Source organism: Crocodylus porosus, unplaced genomic scaffold, assembly GCF_001723895.1.
Source record: "Crocodylus porosus isolate Cpor-Errol unplaced genomic scaffold, CroPor_comp1, whole genome shotgun sequence".
NCBI classification, from domain to species: Eukaryota; Metazoa; Chordata; order Crocodylia; family Crocodylidae; genus Crocodylus; species Crocodylus porosus.
This window is the reverse complement of record NW_017728886.1, coordinates 55,612,690-55,634,420: the sequence shown is the minus strand read 5'-3', so window position 1 is coordinate 55,634,420 and position 21,731 is coordinate 55,612,690. Positions and strand designations below refer to the sequence as shown.

General features: G+C 41.1%; 1 protein-coding gene across 3 annotated transcripts in view; it reads right to left on the bottom strand.

Annotated features, from left to right (window-relative positions):
* LOC109309630 (multidrug resistance protein 1-like) overlaps positions 1-3,836 on the bottom strand; it is a 48,974-nt gene extending 45,138 nt beyond the window's left edge. For 2 of the 3 annotated variants that reach the window (XM_019534404.1, XM_019534413.1), the window contains exons 1-3: positions 3,695-3,836; positions 1,886-1,973; positions 1,744-1,792 (exon numbers count right to left, since the gene is read on the bottom strand). In XM_019534404.1, coding sequence (XP_019389949.1) covers positions 1,744-1,792; positions 1,886-1,973; positions 3,695-3,743 — 186 coding nt within the window. In that variant the 5' untranslated portion in view covers positions 3,744-3,836. The remainder of the gene's footprint in view (positions 1-1,743; positions 1,793-1,885; positions 1,974-3,694) is intronic. The other variant, XM_019534422.1, reaches the window with a different exon arrangement.
* Between the last annotated feature and the right edge of the window lie 17,895 nt (positions 3,837-21,731).

Genomic DNA, 21,731 nt, shown 5'->3' with positions numbered 1-21,731 from the left:
TCAAGATGAAAGTATGGTGAATTTAAATTTAGCTCAATAACTCTTTGTGGAGACATTCTTATTCTAGAATAAGAATGCTTTTTTTTTTTTTTTTTGCCATTTAGAGCTGTGCTACCCAAATGTTTCCTCAGAATGACCCCAGTTCTTCAGCATGACCCCTCACTCCTACCCACAGACCCCCATCCTCACAACCCCATCTGCTGATGTTGTGACCCACAGTTTGGGAACGTCTGCTTTATATTAATCTAGTTCCAAAGGGGATTGACTCACTGCATTATTTCAGCAATAGTTATCTAGAATCACAGAATCATTGAGAAGTATGGCTGGAAGGGACTGCCTGAGGTCACCTAATAGGGCTGTATGAAATGGGTCCTATTTGATTCAGATTTAGCCCGAATCAGGGACAGTGATTTGATTAGTTGATTCAGATCACTATCCCTGATTCAATTTGGCTGAATCAGAATCTGAAGATTTGATGAGTCAGTGATTCGGACACAGGCACAGCTTTAAACATTTTTTCTATGTACCTTGAGGTAGCAGCACAGCTCGTGATCACTGCGGTGCTGGGGCATCCCACAGGACCACAGGGGGCTGTCCAGTGTGCTCGGCAGCAAACCCAGAAGTGGACCAGAAGTAGTTCTGGGTCTGTCGGGGAGTGCTCTGCCTCCCCCTTGTTTCCCCCCAGCCACAGGGGGACCCCAGTGCCCCCCAGACCCAGGAGGCACCAGTCACCAAGTCGGAGGGGGCATGGGCCCCCCTGTGCGCTCCCTGGTGGACCAGGAAGTGGACTGGAAATGTTTTTGGTCCACTTCTGGGTCTGCTGTTGAGCACGCTGGGGAGCCCTCCGTGTTTCTGAAGGATGCCGCATCTGCCCCAGCATCGCAGGATTCACGAGTTCCTGCTACCTGGAGGTCTGTAGAAAAAACAGTTAATGCTGTATCTACATCCGAATCGATTCAGAGGGTTCAGAAAGATTAAAGGATCTTCCAATTCGATTTGGAGATTCGGCCACCGAATCAGGCCAAATCTCCACCAAATCAAATCAGGTACCGAAGCTTCGCACAGCCCTATCACCTAATTCACGATTCCTTAAAAGCTATTCTTGAATAACTCTACATGTATACACACCCTAAGAGAAACAAGGCGCCTCCTTCTTCCCATCCAGATGCCACATATGTCATGTAACAGATATCATGGAATTTTATTGAATGATGGAAATACCGTGCAAGGTGTGTAGCCAGATTTAAAGCAATTGTATGATAGTTCCACACCACAAAGAAGTTGCTGTTCTAGTGAGCAACTTTCTGGCTGATCCACCATTTTTTATCCAGAGATATACTAGATGTTTAACCAGTTTATTACAACTTGTCATGCAATACTGCCATATACAGTATTCTGCAACAAACATAACATCTGAAGCGGGCCTTAGATAATATATTGTGTTCTGCCTAAGGAAAGCTGAATGGAACCAGTACATGGTCCTATGTACCCACTTTAGCTATTAACATGGGTAAATTTCACCCTCTGACACTGCTAGTGCTGAAATCGGTATGAAGCCTGGAAATGAGTTGGATTGGGAAACTTCACACAACAGGCCACATTTTTAAAGAGAAGTGCATCAGCACTGTTATAGCTTCTCTTACAAAATGTGGATTTCTGGGTGTACTTTACTCTGTTACATACGACAAGGAAATAAATGGAATAATGAAAAATGTAAATCAAACCAACAAATTGTACACTAACCAATTCCAAAATACCAACCATCTTCTTTTTTGCCTTCTCATTTTTCTCTCTAGAAAGATTAAAACAAAAGAAAATGCTTATTGAGACTGTTTCAGGCAGAGCAGAAAACATTAAACAGTTTATTGGTCAAAGAACCCCCTACTTTTTTTTAGTTGGCTTTAAACGGTCATTTTGTTCAGGTTTTTCTTCATACTGGAAAGCAGGATTGTTATATCCATTACATGCAGATTCTGTGGAGGAAGAAAATTTTGCTTGAATATTAAGTCTTTTGAATCAGTTTCCTATGGTTCACCCCATTTCTGTCTCTGAACTATTTAAGAATTAAAAAAATATATATATGTGTGTGTGTGTGTGTGGTGTGTATGGGCACATGAACAAGGTACCATGAAGCAAAGAAAGCAGGGCTGCTGCCCCACGGTATCTTCCTCATGCATCTGCTACTCCACAGTAGCTGCCTCTGTACATGTTCTTACTCCATGGCAAATGGAAGACAATCATAGATTAGCTCCCAATGAAATAAATAGATTAGAATCAATAACTAGATTAGCTCCCAATGAAAGAGCATGCACATGGGCAGTTATGCAGTAGTTGAAGTGTGGTAATGCTGCATTTTCCTTCACTTTGTGGTAGTTTGTTCATGTGCTTATGCCCTCAATTTTTTTCACTTTCTTGAAACAGCTCAATGAACTCTTAAAGACTTCCTGCGAACCCCAATCACTTCTGCGCTGAGAACACACTTCATTTTCAGCCCAAAGATTAACTTTTCCTATAATTTAACAACAGCTTTAAGATAGTAGTAATAATAATAATAATAATAATAATAATAATAAAAGCTTGGGCCCTGCAAAGACTTACACACATTTAACATACAAAAAAAGGGTGGTTCCACTGAAATCCATGGAACTGCTTACAGGGGCATGTGTACACACGTACTTTTGTGCTTTAGTCCACAGTAGCCTATTTTACTGTGCATTAAAGTGGCAAGTAAAAAAATCATGCTAAAGTGCAGTAAAATAGGCTACTGTACATTAAGTGTCACCTAAAAGCGTTCACATATACCACTGCACATTAGGGCAGCCTAATGCGCATTAATTTAGTACATCCAATGTGAGGTACTAAATGAATGCATATTAGGAAGAGTACACTAATGCACATGTAGATATGCCTAGTATGTAAAATTAAGAACTTGCTTAAGTTTTTGGAGACATACTTAGTATTTTTTGTTGTTGCTGCAATAGTTACATTGCCTACAAGGCCTGGTTCCATTGCACTAGGTTCTATATGAAAGGAGGACCATTAACCAACAGAGCTTAAAAATCAAACTGTAAGGGGAAAGAGAACAAGCATGGAACCTCCCCCATCAAAAATAAGCCAGTAAGATCACAGGGAAATAGTTAACTGATTGTGAACTACACGATAAGGGATGATTACATCACTGTCTAATCTACTTCTACGATGCCTGTTCTGTCACTATCAGTATGCTTTCCCCCATTGTCTTCCACCTTGGTTTTCATAACAATTTTGTATGGGAAAACAGACTTAAAAAGGAAACTATTGTGTTTTGTTGGCTTATATAATCATTCAAATGCAATAAAATGTCTCTAGATTCATTTGACTTGTATAACAGAACATTTGCATTCTCAGGCCTCATTCCGCATAAATAACTCTACCCTGTGAGTGGCCACATTTGAATTCAGCTACTCAAGTGCATAGAAGTTTCCCAGAGGGGGATCTTAATTATTCTGAAACTCACTAAGCATTTACTAAGCTGGTAGAGTGAACAGCAGAGATATGATGTCCCAGCTAATGTTTCAATAAAATATAGACCATGTGTGTTCAGTGCAAGTTGAGGAAGTCTTATAATCCCCTTGTGGCTTTTGGAACTGTTTTTAACCTAGCACTAAAAACAAACAACCAAAGACAAAAAACAAACAAACAAAAAAAAACTTACCAGAATCAGGCAGTTCCTTTCTTGTTTGATTTATAAAATTGTCCTTCATTTTATTATGTTGTTGTACAGATGGTCCAGATATGGAACGGAATCACTCTGGGTGAAACCTCCATACAAAAAAGAAAACAAAACAACTTTTAGAAAACACAGTCATTTAAAGAATTCATGTTAAAGTATGGGTACTGTTTCTTTATTCACTATTTGTTTTCTTTCAATATTTCTCCTACTGTGCAAAAATATTTATCTTTACATACCACACACACTAATTTTACCAAAGATATACATTTTTTAATACCCCAAAAGTTCTGTCCTACTCAGCCAACAGGTTTTCTAGATTTCAAGGTGAGGTTGGAAGACTTTGTCTGAGCTGTATGAAACAGTCTGTCCAATTTCATTCAGTTACTTCATACTGTATTTGAATAAAGTGCATCTTTAATTCATCCCATGACGGTGATTATCACCATGAATAGTAAAGATGCATGATATTCTATCTTTTCAAATCTGATGGGGAGTTGTTATCATATACTGTCTTTTGCCATTCTTGTTAAACATTCTACCCTTGCACAGCATCCAGCGGCTCTTGAGCATGTCATGTTGGTTTTGTTTAATTTTTATTTTAACCTGCTTCATGTAATCAAAAGAAGGAGGTTCATTAAAAATTCTCATTTTTCTCCACTTTCTTTGAATCAATTTCTAGTCATAGAATCACATAAAAGTTGGGCTGGAAGGGACCTCAAGAGGTCAGCTCAAGGCAGGAGCAGCCCTGTCTAAACTATCCTAGGCCAATATTTGTCTAACCTGTTCTTAAAAACTTCCAAGGACAAATACTTCATGACTTACCTAAGTTGTCTATTAACCACCCTCACAGTAAGAAAGCTCTTCCTAATAAGCAACCTGAATCTTCTTGCTGCAGTTTAATGCCATTACTCCATGTCCTGTCCCTGATAGCCACAGAGAATAGCCCATCACCATAACCTTCCTTCACGTATTTGTAGACTGTTGTTAAATCGCCCCCCTCAGTCTTCTCTTCTTGAATCAGAACACTACTACCAACAACAACAACGGCAAAGTACCGACTTTTACGGGTGCAAGTGATCAGAAACAGGTCCATACCTGTACCAGAACAGAAGTTAGACACACAAAACTGGCCTACGCTCATAAGAGACCAGAAGTTTGGTGCACACAGACTGGTTTAAAAATGGCAGACCTTGGTCTAAGATTTGCCCCACACCACCAAAGGGCAAATGCGCACTCTGTTTGAATGTTACTTTGATCCTGCCTGCCCGTCCCAGTTCTTCCAGCCTTCTTTGTAGGTTATTGGCTGGGTTTGCCAGTGATTATTGCAGCTTTTAACTAGGTGTTACAGCCAACAGTCACACACAAGCTGTTATACGTTTATGGAAGCACCTGTAAGATATGCAAGGACACATGAAATAATCACTGGCAAACCCAGCCAACAACCTACAAAGAAAGGCTGGAACGGGCAGGCAGGATCTAAGTAACATTCAAACAGAGTGCACATTTGCCCTTTGGGGGTGTACACTATTTATTCCCTTGGTTTTCACAGCCGTTTTGCAGGCCACCTGCTTCCTCCTTGCCATGGGGTGGAAAAGAGACTAGTGGGGACCCCTTCAGGGTCAAGATCCCCACAGGTAGAAGCACAAGGGCCATCGAGCATCCCCCAAAACCCAACCGCAGCAAGCAGCGCAGAGACAAGGGTCCTCAGAGCATCCCTGCAGACTTTGAACAAGAGGAGCTCTGCCCCTCCGTGCCCCTCTCGGCGCGGGGAGCCGGCAGTCAGGGTCGAGAGCGGCCCCGGGGGGGAGGCAGCCGCCTCCGCGGATGCCCGGGGGAAAGCAGGGGCACTGCTGGGGCAAGCTGCCGGCTGCAGGGCGGGAACAGCAAAGGAAGCCTCCCGCCGCCCCCGGCTTGCAGCAGCGCGTCCGTCCCTCAGCAACCCCGGCCCCCGCGGGAGCGGAGCGGGGTCGCCCCGGGGCGGGCTGAGGCGCCGCGGGCTCTGCCCGCCTCAGGCCCAGGGCAAGACCCCCGGCGGGTACTTACGCACCGTGGAGCCGCTCTCCTCCCAGCTCCTCTCCTCCGCACTGCCCCTGGGTATTTAAGCTCCTGACGCCCAGCTGCTGCCAACCTGTCCCCTCCCCTCCACAGGCTGCAGGGATCCGGTTTCAAGGTAGAGCTCCCCCAGCCTCGCGTCCCCAAATTAATTCCCACCGAGAGAGATCCCCTTGTGTGGTGGCCTGGGACTCAGGTCCAGGGAAGGCTCCTTCCAACTTAAATGCCTCCCACAACCTCTAGAAAAAGGGAAAGTGCAAGGATTTAGCACGGGAAAGCCATGAGAGTCCTGCAGGGAGCTCGCTCTATCAAACTGGAGGGGGTGGAAGTTTTCAGACATATTACTTCAGAGGTATTCACTGAAAATAAAATTTTCAGGGCAGCCCAACTGATCTGTGAACTAGGATCAAATTTAATGAAGTTTCAACCCCCAAAAGAGGGGGCTGCCATTGGGAAGCAACAGCATTTGTTAGGCACACTACCTTAATTTTTCATTTCAAACTGACATCAAGACTGCACTGAGCTAAATTTGTCCAAGAACAAATAATCAACAAGCAGTCCCTTTCCAAACATGAAGAAAAACAAAAAATAAAGCAGAACAAAACCCAAAACCTTTTTGTTGGCCCCAAAATGATATATTGTTTCTTTTTCTTTTTAAAAGTATTGGGTGTGATGGAAATGGTTATTCCAGGCTGAGCAAAAAACAAACCTTCCTCAATTTCTGTGAGTCTGAGAGTTTCAAAAATGCATATCCACAGTTCTTTAGTTTTTATCCATTATTTCAAATGGTGAATAATAAGCTTTGGGAACTTCGCACTTAATTACCCAAGGAAGGGATTAAAAGTTAGAAAGTGTCTTTGAGACATGGATTTATATAACAGTGCTGAGTGCAGGACAAGGAACTAAATGGAAGGGGAAGTATACCACTTATGGACTGAATTTCAGGGTTCTTAAGTACCCACAACAGTAACTTGAAATAACTGGCTGTGCACTCAGCATTTTTTAATATTAATAGACAGCTGCTCTGAGTGACCCCTAATCAAGGCCCCCACAATGTGTTAGCTGCTGTGTGTAAATATTACTTCTAAGAAACACCCTGCATCAATGATATTATACGGTAGATTAAAAGCTGGCAAGAGGAGAAAATGGGGAACATTACAGTGCACTCAAGCAAAATGCACACAAGTATGTAAAGACTCTCCTGTTTTCTTCCCTTCCTTGTCTTTAATTTTGTACTTTTGGAAGGGCTATCTAACTCCCTACCTGCTAAAGAACTTCTTTGAACAAACAGAGAAGCAAAAGGAGAATGATAGGAAGAATCAGATTTTATTTTTTTATTTCATTTATATTCCACCCTTCCCAACTGGCTCAGGATGGCTTTCAATAGAAGAAAACAATAACTTATAAAACAGGAAAAACACTTATTCAACAGGAGAAAATGTCAAACAGAAACCCATTAACCATATCCCAGCCTAACTTTCCGGAAGGCTTAATTCACAGCCTGTTAGAAGGCCAGACACTGCTGTAGCAAACTAAATTATTTTTAGTTCCTTTATAGTAAAAGATGACCAGTAGTATGTAAAACTTTCGCAGAACTGATTAGTTATAAGCTGAAACAGATATATGACAAGGAGAAAGGGCACAAGCTAATAAAAAATGCTATGGTAGTTATGTACTCTACAATAGTGTCACACAGGAGAGCCTTGGACCATTCCTGTGGAATAGTGTGGATGTTCAAGCCTTAAAGAAAGCATGTGATTTGAGAGACACTCTCCCCACCACCATGTAATGATTTGTTTAGTTAAGAAAAAGCCCCAAAAACAAAACAACAAAACACCCTTTCAAATAACTTGAAAGATACCCTTCACTACTTCATTTTCACCCATATCTGAATGAATTTGACTTTCCCCAACATAGCAAGTGACAGAAAGCACCAAATAAATACAATGCATGTACCACCAGTCAATGTAAGTTACTTACCATGAGCCACAGCTGCTAAACAGGAAGATGGTACCTGTGCAAAGGAAATATCTGTGAGATTTGTAAACTTTATAAAGGATAAGCTATGCTTTGTTTCTCCTGAAGAGTCTTTGAATTGTGGATAGCATGTGGCAACTCAGAGTTTAATGTAGCTGAATATAGAAATGATAAAGTAATAGATACCATTTTTAGTTTAATGTTTGGTTTCATGCTTCCTGCTATAATAGAAAAGCAGCAGGAAGGTGTAATGTTTTGCAGATGCCTCTCACAGTAGCACTCAGACCTGGTTGCTCCAACATTTGCTGTAGAGTTAGAGTTTAGGGATAGATTCTGCTCTCAATTCCACCCAAGCAAACCACTGGCAAGGGCTAAAGAATTCAGAGCAGAATTTGTCCCGCTGTACTACCACAACCTGACAGGTAGTAACTTTTCTACTTTTTAAATTCAGCTGTAATTGGCACGTAACCATTACCTCACAAAAATCCTACTGTTAGTGCAACTACTCTCAGACTTAACATATCATTCCTGCCAATCTAACATTCTCCAACTCTAATATGCACCTTCCATTACTTTAAAACATTGTTGTGATATCTATACAAAAAACAGTATTCATTGTATTGTCATAAAAATACATCATGCAAGGCACCTATAATAAAAACAGCCCTTGCCTGTAAGATCTTATTATCATCCAAATTTTTTACTGAAAATCTAATTACAACATAATGTTGGCCACTTAGATATGTATATGGGGTTTCCATTTTTCATTGCTAGTTGTTGATATACCATGTATTATATTTTTACCGGGTTTTTTTTATAAAAAATGGACACTGTATAATAATTCTGCTTGCTTTTAAGTTACTATTCAAACTTGGAGGGCAAAAATTACATTTTTTTTTTCCTGGCTCACTCCTTCAATCTGTGTTTAATAAACAGCTGTCCTGAGTGCCTCTGGGTCACGACACTGGCTAAATTTCAGCAATGGAGCTGCTGTGGAGTGATGCACCCATTCCTGGATCAAATTTTGCCTCCTTTATCTCTATCCCTGTTGTAGTTACTTATCACCTTAGTCACTTGGGCTCTGTACATAGAAAGATGTACTTGTCCATTAATTTTTTCTTTACTTGATGGGGATTTGTATCACTGAAACCTTCAGTAGTTCCTAGTAACATTAGAATGTGCACTCTTGTTTAGAACTGGGGTTTTAGAGACATCACAGCACTTTGCATTCTTTGAGCTTTATTTCCTGAAGCTGAGTAGTAAATGCATGTTTTTGTAGATTGGGTTAAACCAAGCTGACACTGTTGGGTGGAGCTGCCACACTCACAAGTTGTAAGTAGTCATTGAGCTCCTGTATGGGAAGCAGGTAGTTGAAATAATAGTCTCCACACCAAAACACAGGCAAATACACCACTCAAGGTAAAAGACAAATGTAAGGTTGCATGCAAATTTGTTCCAGTGGGTTGTGTGGGTTTTGTTTTGGATAAGAATGTGCATGTGTCTGTGTGTACAGCTATGCAAAAAAGTTATCTGACATAGACCAGTGTGGAGATCTACAGTAGATTATAGCACAGCAACTGCCCCTGTACATGCTCTTGCCCTTTGATAAATGGGAGGCAGGCTGATTGTACATGAACATTTGATAAACTCACTCCAATTTACCACTGACTGGGTAAAATCACACACATGGGCAGTTGTCACAACACAGCTAATACACTGTCCATATAAACCTAATTTGTAAGTCTATAACTTTGTGGTAACCTGTTTATGTAGCTACATGTGTGTGAAAATGGAGATGCAGAAAGAAGATGCAGAAATGGGAAGAGAAGACAGCTTCAGCAGCACCTGACTAGCATGGCACATGGCCCTGAGGGGAAAAAGGAGAAGTCTTGGGGGTTCTGAGGAAGACAGCCATAACTTGTTCAATTCTTCTGAGTTTTGGAAAGCAGGACTTTATTCATTCTTGTAAATAACTCCATCATCAGTTCCTCCCTCTATCTGGAACAACCTGCATGGTCACACCTGAGTCAAAAGGGGTAACAGAGTATACTATGTACATATCAGGATATTGTTTTCACATTGACTTGAGGAAGGAAAACACACTAATTACCACCTGAAAGATTTATATGGCTGGAAGGAAAGCACTCTAATTACAACCTGGGAAGTTTTCAAAGAGGTTTAAATTGCTATGGGCAAAGAAACTAGTTGAGTTATGAAGTCAGTATCCTCTTACCTAAACTAGGCAAGTCCTAGTGATAAGTCAACCTAGTTCACCTGCCACCATAAAAGTATAGGAGACAAAAGGGAGTAGAAGGTTCCTTACGTACAGTGTGGGTGAGAGGAATAATGAGTAAGTGCACCGCTGTATATGATGGGATAATACATCTTATATGTTTACTGAAGACAACTATTCAAATTCCACTAGGGTGTGTCAGATCTTGGCACAGGGGGAAGGAAGGTAGAAGGTTGTGGCAGTAGAAAGCAGCATTTGTAAAGTCAGTGGTGGGGGAGAAGGTGGTGCTATGGCTGGGTGACTTAAATGAATTTATGTAAAACATCTCTTCTGCAGCTTCCCTTACCATAACTCCTTTTGAACACTCGTCAGATTATAAAGTTGTCCTCCCATGTCATAGCTCAGGAGTGGATGAGACACTCTGGTATGTAAGCACTGCAGAGTCAACTCTCCAAGGGTGTTGACCTCCTGGGACACCCAGCAGAGGTGACTCTTTTGCCACACCAAGTTAGCTAGGTATAGACAATCAGAAGTTTGACTGCATAGTGAAATGTAAAGAGAATATTTGAGTTTTTTGCTACAAATGAGAAAGTGGCCAAATCCTGTAGTCTGTTTTAGTACTATTTATCTACCATATATGAATATCTTTGCACAGGGTAGAGAAAACAGTAAATTTCAGGTCTTTGTGTAGCCTGCCACATATTTCATTGGAGGGAGTTGATAAATAGTAATTGTTCTTCTTTAAATGCTTGTTTTCCTCAGTATCTTTATAAAGTCTTTAGGGCAAGAGCCATTCTTTTTGTTTTCATAAATTACCTCCTCTCACCTGGTTGGTGCATTACAAATAATACATTTATTCACCAAAACATTTAAGAAACACAACCTATTTATGAAGACAACAAGTGTGGGATAATTATTGCTTGCTTGAGATTTTCTCCATTAAGAATTAAGTCCTGGATCACAGTGTAAAATCCAAGCATGTTTAATTTGTCCCGAGTGCATCTTGACTTTCAGGATGATGTCAATTATTCAAACTTCCATCTCAACATAACTGACAACAATGAAAATGGATTTCTTTTTCTTGTAAAGATGTCTAACATTGACCTTCAGGTGATAATATTTAATCTATTTAAGGAGGTGTTTAATATTGGCATATGTGGCTAAGGATATTGTTACTTTGCATTTACAAAACAGCATTCCTCTAAGCCTCTGAAAATTGGGAGTGGTAAGTTTAACTCTTACTTTTTGGGCTTGTGGGTCTATAGAATCCCAAAATAAAGGCTTTGTTTTGGAGGAAATCAGTAGTCTGTTTTTAGGCTAGTAGACACCTTCTAAAAAGTAACTATTTGACAGTTATGCTAGTTAGAACCAAAATAGAAAAGACAAAATAGTTTTGATATTAACATACCTCAACAGTTCTTTTCATGAATTAGTGAATACAAATGTGGAAAAAAAAACATTTGACAACTTTTAAATGACCAAAATACTCTCCTTAATTATTAAGCCTAAATTTTGCAATGCTTGGTTAGTAGCTACTCAGCAAACAGCCCCACAGACTTTGAAAGTCTACTCATATAAATAATTTTAGACAGGTTGAGTGAGGCTTATTCCTGTATTGATCATATATAATGTTCTTCACACGGTATTAACATAATTATTGTAAAAAGGCTGTGAGTGAGAACTGACTGTGGTATTTATACAAGAAAATAGAAGCAGGATAAAATCTTAAATGCTGTTCTTTAAAAATTTTCTTTTCTTTTAATGACTTACATGGCTGGGTACAAACTTTCAAAAAGCCAGAGGCAGAATCAGTCTAAGTTATGTGCTTGTCTGAGGAGATTTTAGATTGGTGCGAACTGAACACACGTTCACCCTTTGCAGGAATGGGGCAAATCCTAGACTGCTTTCCATCATTTTAAAACCAGTCTGTGTGTGGAGAACTTCTGTTCTGTTTCTGATCACTTATACAAGTAAAAGTGTAATGTGTGTACTTGACCCATATGCTTATGGTGCAAATAGAATGCATAAGAGAAGTATTCAGAAAACGGCAGTAAGAAAACCATCATGATTTATGTTACCCTGATGCTGTTCTTATACTGCCTGCTGCTAAGCCCTGAATCACTACCATGAAGTTAACCCTGCCCACTTGCACCTATTTAGCATCAGGCCTGGCATTTAATCGTGGATAACAGAATGGTCCTAAGTGGGACTTGTTTCTCATCTGTGGTACTGAACTTAGCAGGGGATCAATACAGATCCTACAATAGCTAGGTTAGCTTCTATTGCATATTTCAGTAGTAGCAGCACAATCTGGCCCCAAATACTTACATCCTTTGTTGTTACATCTCCATTTCAACTATAGTGTCTTGTAATGCAGCATTCAGAGACCTCACAGCTACCATTACCCATGTCTTAGAATGGATCCAGCTCATAGAAGCTTAGGCAATTTTAAAAGAGTTTGCCTTTCTTTGTTTTAAACCTATTTTATATATGCTGGTTACATTCTCCAAGACTTACAGCAGCTTTCCCATCCTAAGATAACATTTTCAGAAATTTTCTTGTTCCAAGTTGCAAAAATACTAAGACTGAAGTAAAACACCAAAAAGAGAGAAACCTGCCCACCACTGAAAAGCCAATAGCCCATTGATTAGGGAATTCATTCAGGATGTTGCAACCATATTTTGCTCTGCTGGGTCTGCATCAGGAACATGAATTTCAGGGTATGTCTACACTACAAACTGTTGTGTAGTCCAGAGAAACCCAAAGTCGCTCAAGTACCAGAAAGCAGTCTAGCTGCAGCAGTCCAGAGCTGAACAGTAATTTGGCTCTCACAACTTAGGTGAAGGTCTTAACAGCCAAGTTCTTGGCAATGTTGTGGAAGATTTTGTTTTGTTTTGTTACTTTCTCTTATTACAACTCACTTTCCAAAAATGACTAAATTATTCACTAGATTATGCACTGGGCTTTCCTCTTAGGTGAGTGGCCTAACAACCAGGCTACAGAGTCACTCTCTAATGATTAATATAGCATAGAAACCTATCAACAGGAAGAATTGAGGAAGGACTGGCTCAGGATATCCTATGGTTGAATGCTGGTTAGGTCTCCCATTTAGGGAGATAAGTAACCCCAAAAGTCCAAATCTATTTTTTGCTTGATTCAGGACAAGTGAGTGCCCTTACTAGAAAGGAATTCTGGGGTGGGTTCACATCCTTCCAATTTGTATAAAATATTATTTGGAAATACAACAATTCTTTTAGGTGACTCACTGGGAAGGTATGATACTTGGGACTCCAGCTTCAGGAATGTTAAATTGTTCAAAATGAAACAGTTCTACAGAAGAGCCTGAGAGTGCCTACCCCAACCAACACAATGCTCCAGTGGTTAGGGCACTCACCAAGAAGGTGGAAGATATAGATTCAAATACATTCAGACAGAGGAAGGGGCAAAACCTAGGCCTTCTCCATTGTAGGTGAGTGCTTACTTCCTTTAACAATAGGATGTTACCACCACTTTCATGAATCTACCTCTAACTGTTTTTCTCATTTGAAACTATTTTGAGTTTGACAGAATTCATGAGTAGTCCAGATAACTGAAATCACATTTTTGGTGAATTTACTATTTTCTGAAAACTGTTGCCCAGCTCTAATATCTTTAGAAAATGATAAATTCCAGAGCATCATAATAATGCTGGCTGACACAGTTACTGTGGGCACCAAAATGTGCCCATCTACCAAACTCCAGAATAAAAATAGAATAATTGTGAGCTAAATATCCTCCCTGATTCTTGCTATAAGCAACAACCAGTACACAATTGTATTATTCAGTCAGCAAAAAAAAACCTCACTTCACTTTGCTTCAACCTTGTACTGTGGATTTCTATATAATGTTGACACACATTTTAAAGGCAATATACATATGTGTAGTAGAAAACACACAGCTTAAGCTATGTCGTGATTGTCCATATGGTGAATACTATGCATTGCACACTGCAAACTGAGTATTTGAATTCAAAGACGTCACTTTTTTGTTTATTGTGATTGTGCCTATAGCAAGGCAATTATTAACCAAATAAAAATATGTAATTTCCCTTGCTTTCCTGCTTGGTTAATAATTTTTAAGACAGGGATTTTGACTGCACATGGTTCCATTATGCTTCCATTAAAATTATAATCAAAACTTTAGTTGATTTCATTGGTGGAGCAGTATGTCTTCATATTACAGTGCAGAAGCTGAACGCTCAGGGGAAATGAGCAGCTCTGAACATAGCTTCACAGCAGAGCTAATTAACTCAGATAAAATGCCGTGCTAATGCAGATTCATAATTCCCAGTACCTGAGCTAGTTTATTCAGGGATAGTCCAGATATTTCTGCATTGCACTGCACTGTGTTGTGTAGATATACCCTCACCATCATGGATAAACTTTGACCACATTATGCTGAAAATTACAGAGCAATTGACTTTGGGTGTATCTACATGAAATGCTTAACTGCACAGTAGCATAGTTCCTCAGTCTCCGGCCGTGGGTGCAGGGCAGGGACTGAGAATGGTCTTGGTCAAGGGCATGTCCCAAGCCTGTGCCCCTATCATGTGATCAAGGCACGGGGCTTGGAAAGAGATGCAGAGGTGGGGCAGGTCCCAGTCCCCTGCCCCTATTTGTCAGTGGGGAAGCTAGCAGTGAGCCAGCTGCTAGCTGCCCCACCGTGAAGCCAGGGCTAGGAGCTCCTTGCTGCTGGGGGCAAGAAGACATTGTCCGTGCCCTGGCAGCAGGCAGCTCTCAGGGCAAGGTGTAATATCCCAGCCCTGGCCAGGAGACAAGGATATGGCCTGGTGCTCCCTGCCAGACCCTGGGCTAGCACCTAGGAGGAGCCTGGAGTTGTGGCAGGGGCCCATTGCAGGGCCCCAGGAAGCGGGAGCAGCTTGCTGCCTTTTGCTGCAAATCTGCTCCCGCTTGCTTGCATGTGTAGATACCTGCCTGGGAGTGTTTATTTGTGAGTAGTTTACTCATGAGTAATATGATCCCAGATCAAATGCATGTGTAGATACATCCTTTATATAAAGTTCTGTGCCATACAATGTTCTACAGTAAGGATGCACGAAGGTACACAGATGCTTCAATGAGTGTGTCAGATTTAACTCTAAATTTCCCTTTAGTTAGTGTCACTACAATAAAGGGAATTGCCATCGTTTTTCTATCAATCCAATACATAACATTTTAGACAGCCATTAAAATAAAAAATATATTATCTTTGGCAGCTGTACATTTTTGTGGTAGTGGATGGATTGGGAGTTACTTTTTGAGGCTGCTACTAGCCTCTGAACATAAGCTGTGATGGAATGAATCATTCAATTATTTCAGTGGGAAAAGCCCTCAATTCAGTGGTTTTCAAGTGAGCTTCAATGTGTTTATGCTCGTTTTCTATATGGATATTTTTTCTTTAGCTTTGAAAGAGAATGATATTTAAAAATGATGTTTGTTGAATAACATTCTCTGAATATTTTAAGCAGATCTAATTATGTATGCAGCATAAGTCACAGTTTCATTCAATAACTAGAATATTTTAAATGGTTTTTAATTTTCTGAAAATCTTAAATGCAAAAACACTTCACAAAGATGTTGCAAAATACCTTTTAAAAGTAGCCCCTAATAATTAAATACATAAAGACTGTAACATGCATAAGAGCACAAGAACTGGGGGTGCAGACAGCAGTGCAGCTCCCAGCTGTAACTCAGAACATTTTGTGCAGAGTGTTCTGCGTTACATTACCCCAGATCAAACAGAAGTTCACTGTTGGTTCCAGGGGAGAGGGGAATCAAGCTGCAGGCTGGCAGCCTGCAGCCAGGTTCCCATAGCAGTGACCAGTGCTGTCTGTTTTCAGAATGGGAAGGGGGAAAGACAGTGAAGGGATCTTGTTCTTGGGGCTCCCCAGCTGGTGCTGAAGGATGGGGTGCATAAATTGAAGGCCTGCTCCATCTCGGCAGGGGGAAGGAAGGGGGGTGGCGGAGAGCAGCAGCTGAAAAACCCCCAAACTGAACAACCTCCACTTCCTTTCCTTCCTCCCATTCTGAAAACAAAGACCTGGGCTGAGATGCAGCTAACTCCGTATTTATAGCAGTTATCAATCAGGCTCCGTACTATTCCAGAACATGCTATTGTGGAACATTTTGTGAGCTATTCGAAAAGTCGGTCAAAGCCCCTGACAACACATCATCACTAGTAAGACATTTTTCACCTTTTCTTCTCAGGATTCAGTTCAAAATTCAACTCACTAAGAAAACCGCACTTCTTAGAGGTGTGTACTCATGTCTGCATACCCTGGACACAATTGCTTTTTGTCATGGAAAGATATCTGAGCTCTGTTTGAATGTCAGAAGCTATATTTGCATAGCGTTCCACCCAAGCTAATTTACTCTGACAGATTCTTTACATGGGTGGATTGGATGTTAATGTCTCTAAGAACTGACTGAACATTTACTGAACTAACTTGAGTATAGCACTGACCTTGTATATGCTCCACCAGGAACAGATTGTTTTCTGGAATTTAGCTCAGCATTGTCGCCTCACCATGTATTCATCTCGTATTTTCTCTAAAGCCATTGCACTTTCTAACTGCTGTGACAGCACTTGGAAAAGGCAATGTATACAATGCATTTGAGGCAATCATATAAAAAAGTAAAGTGATTCAATGGCCTTGAGCCTTGACTGCACTTAACCTGTTCCTAACAGCCTCCCAGAGCAAAGCAGTCCTAAAACCAACTTAGCCAGCATGAGCACAATATAGAGAGGTTTTCCAATTTACAGAATTAGATATACTGCTACTTTGCTGCCTCATCCCTGTTCCCATCACCACCAGAGCCCTAGTAATACCTTCATGCTATACTGGCCCTAGGTTTTTTGGCAACAACGTAAATGGACTCTTGCAAGCAGCTGGCTCAGGACCTGGAGAACATGCATACAAATTAAAATCAACTGTATGCACAACTTCCCTACCCCAAGGTAGACCTATACATTCCTTAGCTTCAGACAGGAATCAGAGGTAGTTTTCTTGTAATACATTAGCAGATTTAAAGCTAATTAAGGTCCAAGGCCTAATTCTTGGTGGATGATAACAATATTAAATGTAGGCTCTAAAAAGGTAATAGGATTTCCAGTGATGGTGAATTCCACTAGCCTTAACAGGAAAAAGGTAAAGAGTTAACAGATTTTCTTTGTCATACCTCTGCAACTTCACAGAGGTCAATCCCATTGGCTTTCACATCAGAGGCCCAACTGCTAAAATCAGTGCATTTACCAGCTTCACAGTGGCAGGACAAAACAAAAGACATATTTATCCACTCATAGGAAAATTAAACGGAACCATTCTTATGAAAAGTTAAAACATTCTTTTGCTCCATTTTCTGTGTGTATTTCCTGTTTCACTGGAATATTTGTTTCTTAGTATTTCATGCACTACTCCACAAGTTAGTCATGTAAGCCTTCACTGGCATTACAAGACTCATAGCTCTTTTTAAATTTTATATTTCATTACACTTTTAGCATCTGAAAAGAAGGGGGAAAAACATGGAAAATAGAGGTTGCTGTATGTTGTTTCAAGGAATGATGGTCAATTCAAAATTTTGGGGAACTAACAGGTAAATTGTGTACTTCCAGGAAACTAATAAAAAGTTACACAGAACCCTAATGATAAATACTAAGCTATGTGGTTACTTAATTGTCCACTTCCAGGTCTGCTACTGAGCATGCTGGGGAGGCCCCCCCCCCCAACTCCTGTGGGACACTTCATGCACCCCAGCATTGCAGCATTCATGAGCCCCCTGGTACCCTGAGATATTTAGTAAAAACATTTAAAGCTGTGTCTATGTCCAAATCACCAAATCTTTCTGAATTGATTCAGAGGGTTCCGATTCAATTTGGACAGATTAAAGGGTCTCTTGATTCAATTTGGATTCGGAGATTTGGCCACCAAATCAGGCTGAATTGCCACCAAATTGAATTAGGGACAGAAGCTTCACATAGCCCTACTGGCCAGATACTTTTTTATATGGGCTGTTATCAGGATTAGCTCCAACAGCAGATCTATGACTGATGAACTCTGAAAATGATCTTGCTAAACTTAACTGTGTCCAACAGCAGCAATAAGTTCCAACCCATGGAGGTTCACATCACAGAGGCTTCTGGCCTTGGGGCTGATGAAAAAAGATAAGTACACCATACTCAGTTTCCTAGAAGAGTTTAATTTTGCTTGAGACAAAGTAGCATGGGATGTATATTGAGGCAAGGTGTAGGGCACACAGTGTTGATAGGTTTTGTGCATGCGAAAAAGATGTGATACTTGCAGGTGAGCTCAAGAATGCACCTATCAGTATAGACTTATACTTAGTGACCTCATACTCCTTCAGTTGACTGAACTAACAAGATTATTAAAGGATACTTCATTTATTCCAGGAAGGCAAAGAACCAAGCACTATTTTCCTAATGAAAGAGGCTGAGACTTGCTAGATGTATGAAATGTATATTGATACAAAGCAAGAAAACATCTCAGACTAGACATCAGGAGGTGCTACTTCACTGTCAGGGCGGTTAGGATCTGGAAACAACTTCCAAGCAAAGTGGTGCTGGCTCCTACCCTGGGGGTCTTTAAGAGGAGGCTAGACAAACACCTTGCTGAGGTCGTTTGACCCCAGTACTTTTTCCTGCCGTGGCAGGGGATTGGACTTGATGATCTGCTCAGGTCCCTTCCGACCCTACTAACTCTGAAACTATGAATTTGACTTCTTTTATACTTGCCTCAAATACCAATTCCTGACTAAGTTTGATACTTCTCCTAAGTGTATAAAACAGCCACCAGGGGGCCACAACTGTCCTGGGAGCGGGAGGGAGGCATGTGCACCCTCAGGAGGCCTCAGGTGCCTCTACGCTAATGCTCGTGTTATGGGAAGTAAGCAGGAGGAACTGTGCCTCCTGATTACAAGTAAGAACCCAGACTTAGTAGGGCTCACAGAAACCTGGTGGGACCGTACCTATGACTGGGCAGTGAGCATTCAAGGATACACCCTTTATAGAAGAGACAGGACAGACAGGAAAGGTGTGGGGGGTTGCATTCTATGTCAAAGAGCACCTCACATCATCAAGGATTAGCTTTGGGGTAGAGAAGGCTCGGGCAGAGACACTATGGGTCAAACTAAAAGCAGGGGCATGGCGAAAGGGACCTTACGGTGGGTATCTACTACAGACCACCCAACAAGGGGGAAGAGCTGGACCAGGACTTCTCCAGTCAGCTTATGGAGGTGATTAGGTCAAGGGACGTTATTGTCATGGGTGACCTAAACTACCCAGACATTTGCTGGGAGGAACAGACAGCCAGGTCTGACTGCTCGCATAGATTTCTGGTTGTATTACAGGACCTTCACCTTATCCAGGAAGCACACCGCCCCACTAAGGGTAACACCTTGCTGGACCTGGTCCTGGCCGCGGGGGATGACCTAGTGAGGGGACTACAAAAGTGGGCAGATGAGAATAGGATGGGGTTCAACATAGACAAATGCCGGGTGCTGCACCTCGGGAGAAGGAATCCACAGCATACATACAGGCTGGGGAGTTTCCCTTTTGAAAGCACAGAAGCAGAAAGGGATCTTGGAGTCATTATTGACTCCAAGATGAACATGAGCCACCAATGCCAGACCGCAGCCAGCAAGGCCAGCCATACCTTGTCATGCATCCAAAGGTGCATCTCAAGCCGGTCCAGAGACGTGATACTCCACCTCTATGCGACTTTGGTCAGGCCGCAGTTGGAGTACTGCATCCAGTACTGGGCACCACACTTCAAGAGGGATGTGGCCAGGCTGGAGAGGGTTCAGAGGAGGACCACCTGCTTGGTGAGAGGGCAGCAGGACAGGCCCTTTGAGGAGAGACTGAGGGACCTGAACCTGTTCAGCATCAGCAAGAGGAGGCTGAGGGGGGACCTGGTGGCTGCCTACAAACTCATCAGGGGAGATCAACAGCAAATAGGTAGAGCCCTTTTCTCCCCAGCACCATGTGGGGTGACGAGGAACAATGGTAAAAAGCTGATGTAGATTAGGTTTAGGTTAGCGATCAGAAGGCAATATTTTACTGTCAGGGTGGCTAAAATCTGGAACCAACTTCCCAGGGAAGTGGTCCTCACCCCCACCTTGGGCAAATTCAGGAGGAGGTTGGATGATCACCTGTCTGGGTCATGTGAACCCAGCATTCATTCCTGCCCGTGGCAGGGGCTCAGGCGAGATGATCTGTTCAGGTCCCTCCTGAAATTATGAAACCAGTTCTGCACTGAGCCAGCTAATAGCAAGGATGGCTGGGTTTTACTGATTTTGAGAAGAGGAGAGAGAACCTGCTGTTGTTGAGTGGGTTGGTAGAGACATAGCTATTAGCCTGTAGGGAGGTAGTAGTGGAGGCAGGCAGATGTACATTTTCACTGAGATGGTTATTACCTTTCTTGGAATTATGTACTCACTATTGTAGCTGGCAAGCTTCTGGCAGGCTCCTGACAGGCTGTGGAGATACCACAGACTCTGCTGTGGACCAATATTAGCAGAGACATTAAAACAATTTTACTTTTTTGTAAGAAAAATAATATTTTATAAAGAACATTATATTTCACAAGATATTGCAAAATATGCTCTCTCTCAAATAGCTTTCATACCCTGCTCTGTGAGAGGTAAAATGCTATGATATTCCATCTCCTGAGACTCTACACTATAATCAGCATTTACATTTATATTACAGTTAGGAAAAGGGCAACAAAAATATCTCCTTTCCTCTGATAGGTATGTAGATGTTTATTATAGCAGAAAATAGTTAATGCCTACCACCTGATTAGGTGGAATGCTTAGAGTATAATCACAGGAAGCACCAGCTGCTTTTAACTGGAGTCATTAGAGCTAAGGGCAAGGTTAAAGAAAAAGAAACCATCATTAGGTCACATCAGTTCACCTAATACCAGATCAGATAAGCCAGCACTTACAGTTCTGCAAGAGACATTTAAGATTTTGCCAAGTGAAAAAGCTGGGGGGTTTTAAAATTATTTTTCCATGTTACAATAGTGTTGAACAATGAATCAAATGTAAAAGAAGAGAAAAGGATTTCTAAGGTCCTTTCCAACCCCTAACATCTATGAAACTATGAAAAATATTAATTAGTTGTTGTTAGCATTAATTAGGCATTTGGACTGTACAGCCAAGTGATTCCTGAAAGTAACTTAAAACATCACTATAGAAGAAAACAGGCTGTCAGTAGTGTTGTTTTTTTTAGAGTTGATATATCTTATCAAATGTTAAGTAAAATGGTTTCCACTTGGAGAGAAAGTGGAAGCTTCCAGGAAAGCATCCTGCAGATCTATTTGGAAGAAGTTCAAACAACATCTATTTTAAAACAGACAGTAGGACTGATTCCAGGCCTTTTGAAGTCAAGAGAAATTTTGCCAATGAAACAAGACTGAGTCCAAACTAACAAAGAAACAATAAGACATTTAGTTCAAGTTTTCACACTGTGTTCATATGTATTTATTTTATTCATTTTCTTGTTTTAATTAAAGCACATGAAGCAGTGGTAGGTAAATCTTTCTAAGTTTTTAGGAGTAGGCCAGCTCTGGAAAACAGCTATTTTATTGTACCATTTTTTGTGCCAAACTGAAGACCTAACCTTAATGAATCTTGATAAATCGATCAGCAGGATTATATAATACGATGGCAACATAAGGAAAGGCCTTTTCAGTCCTATCTT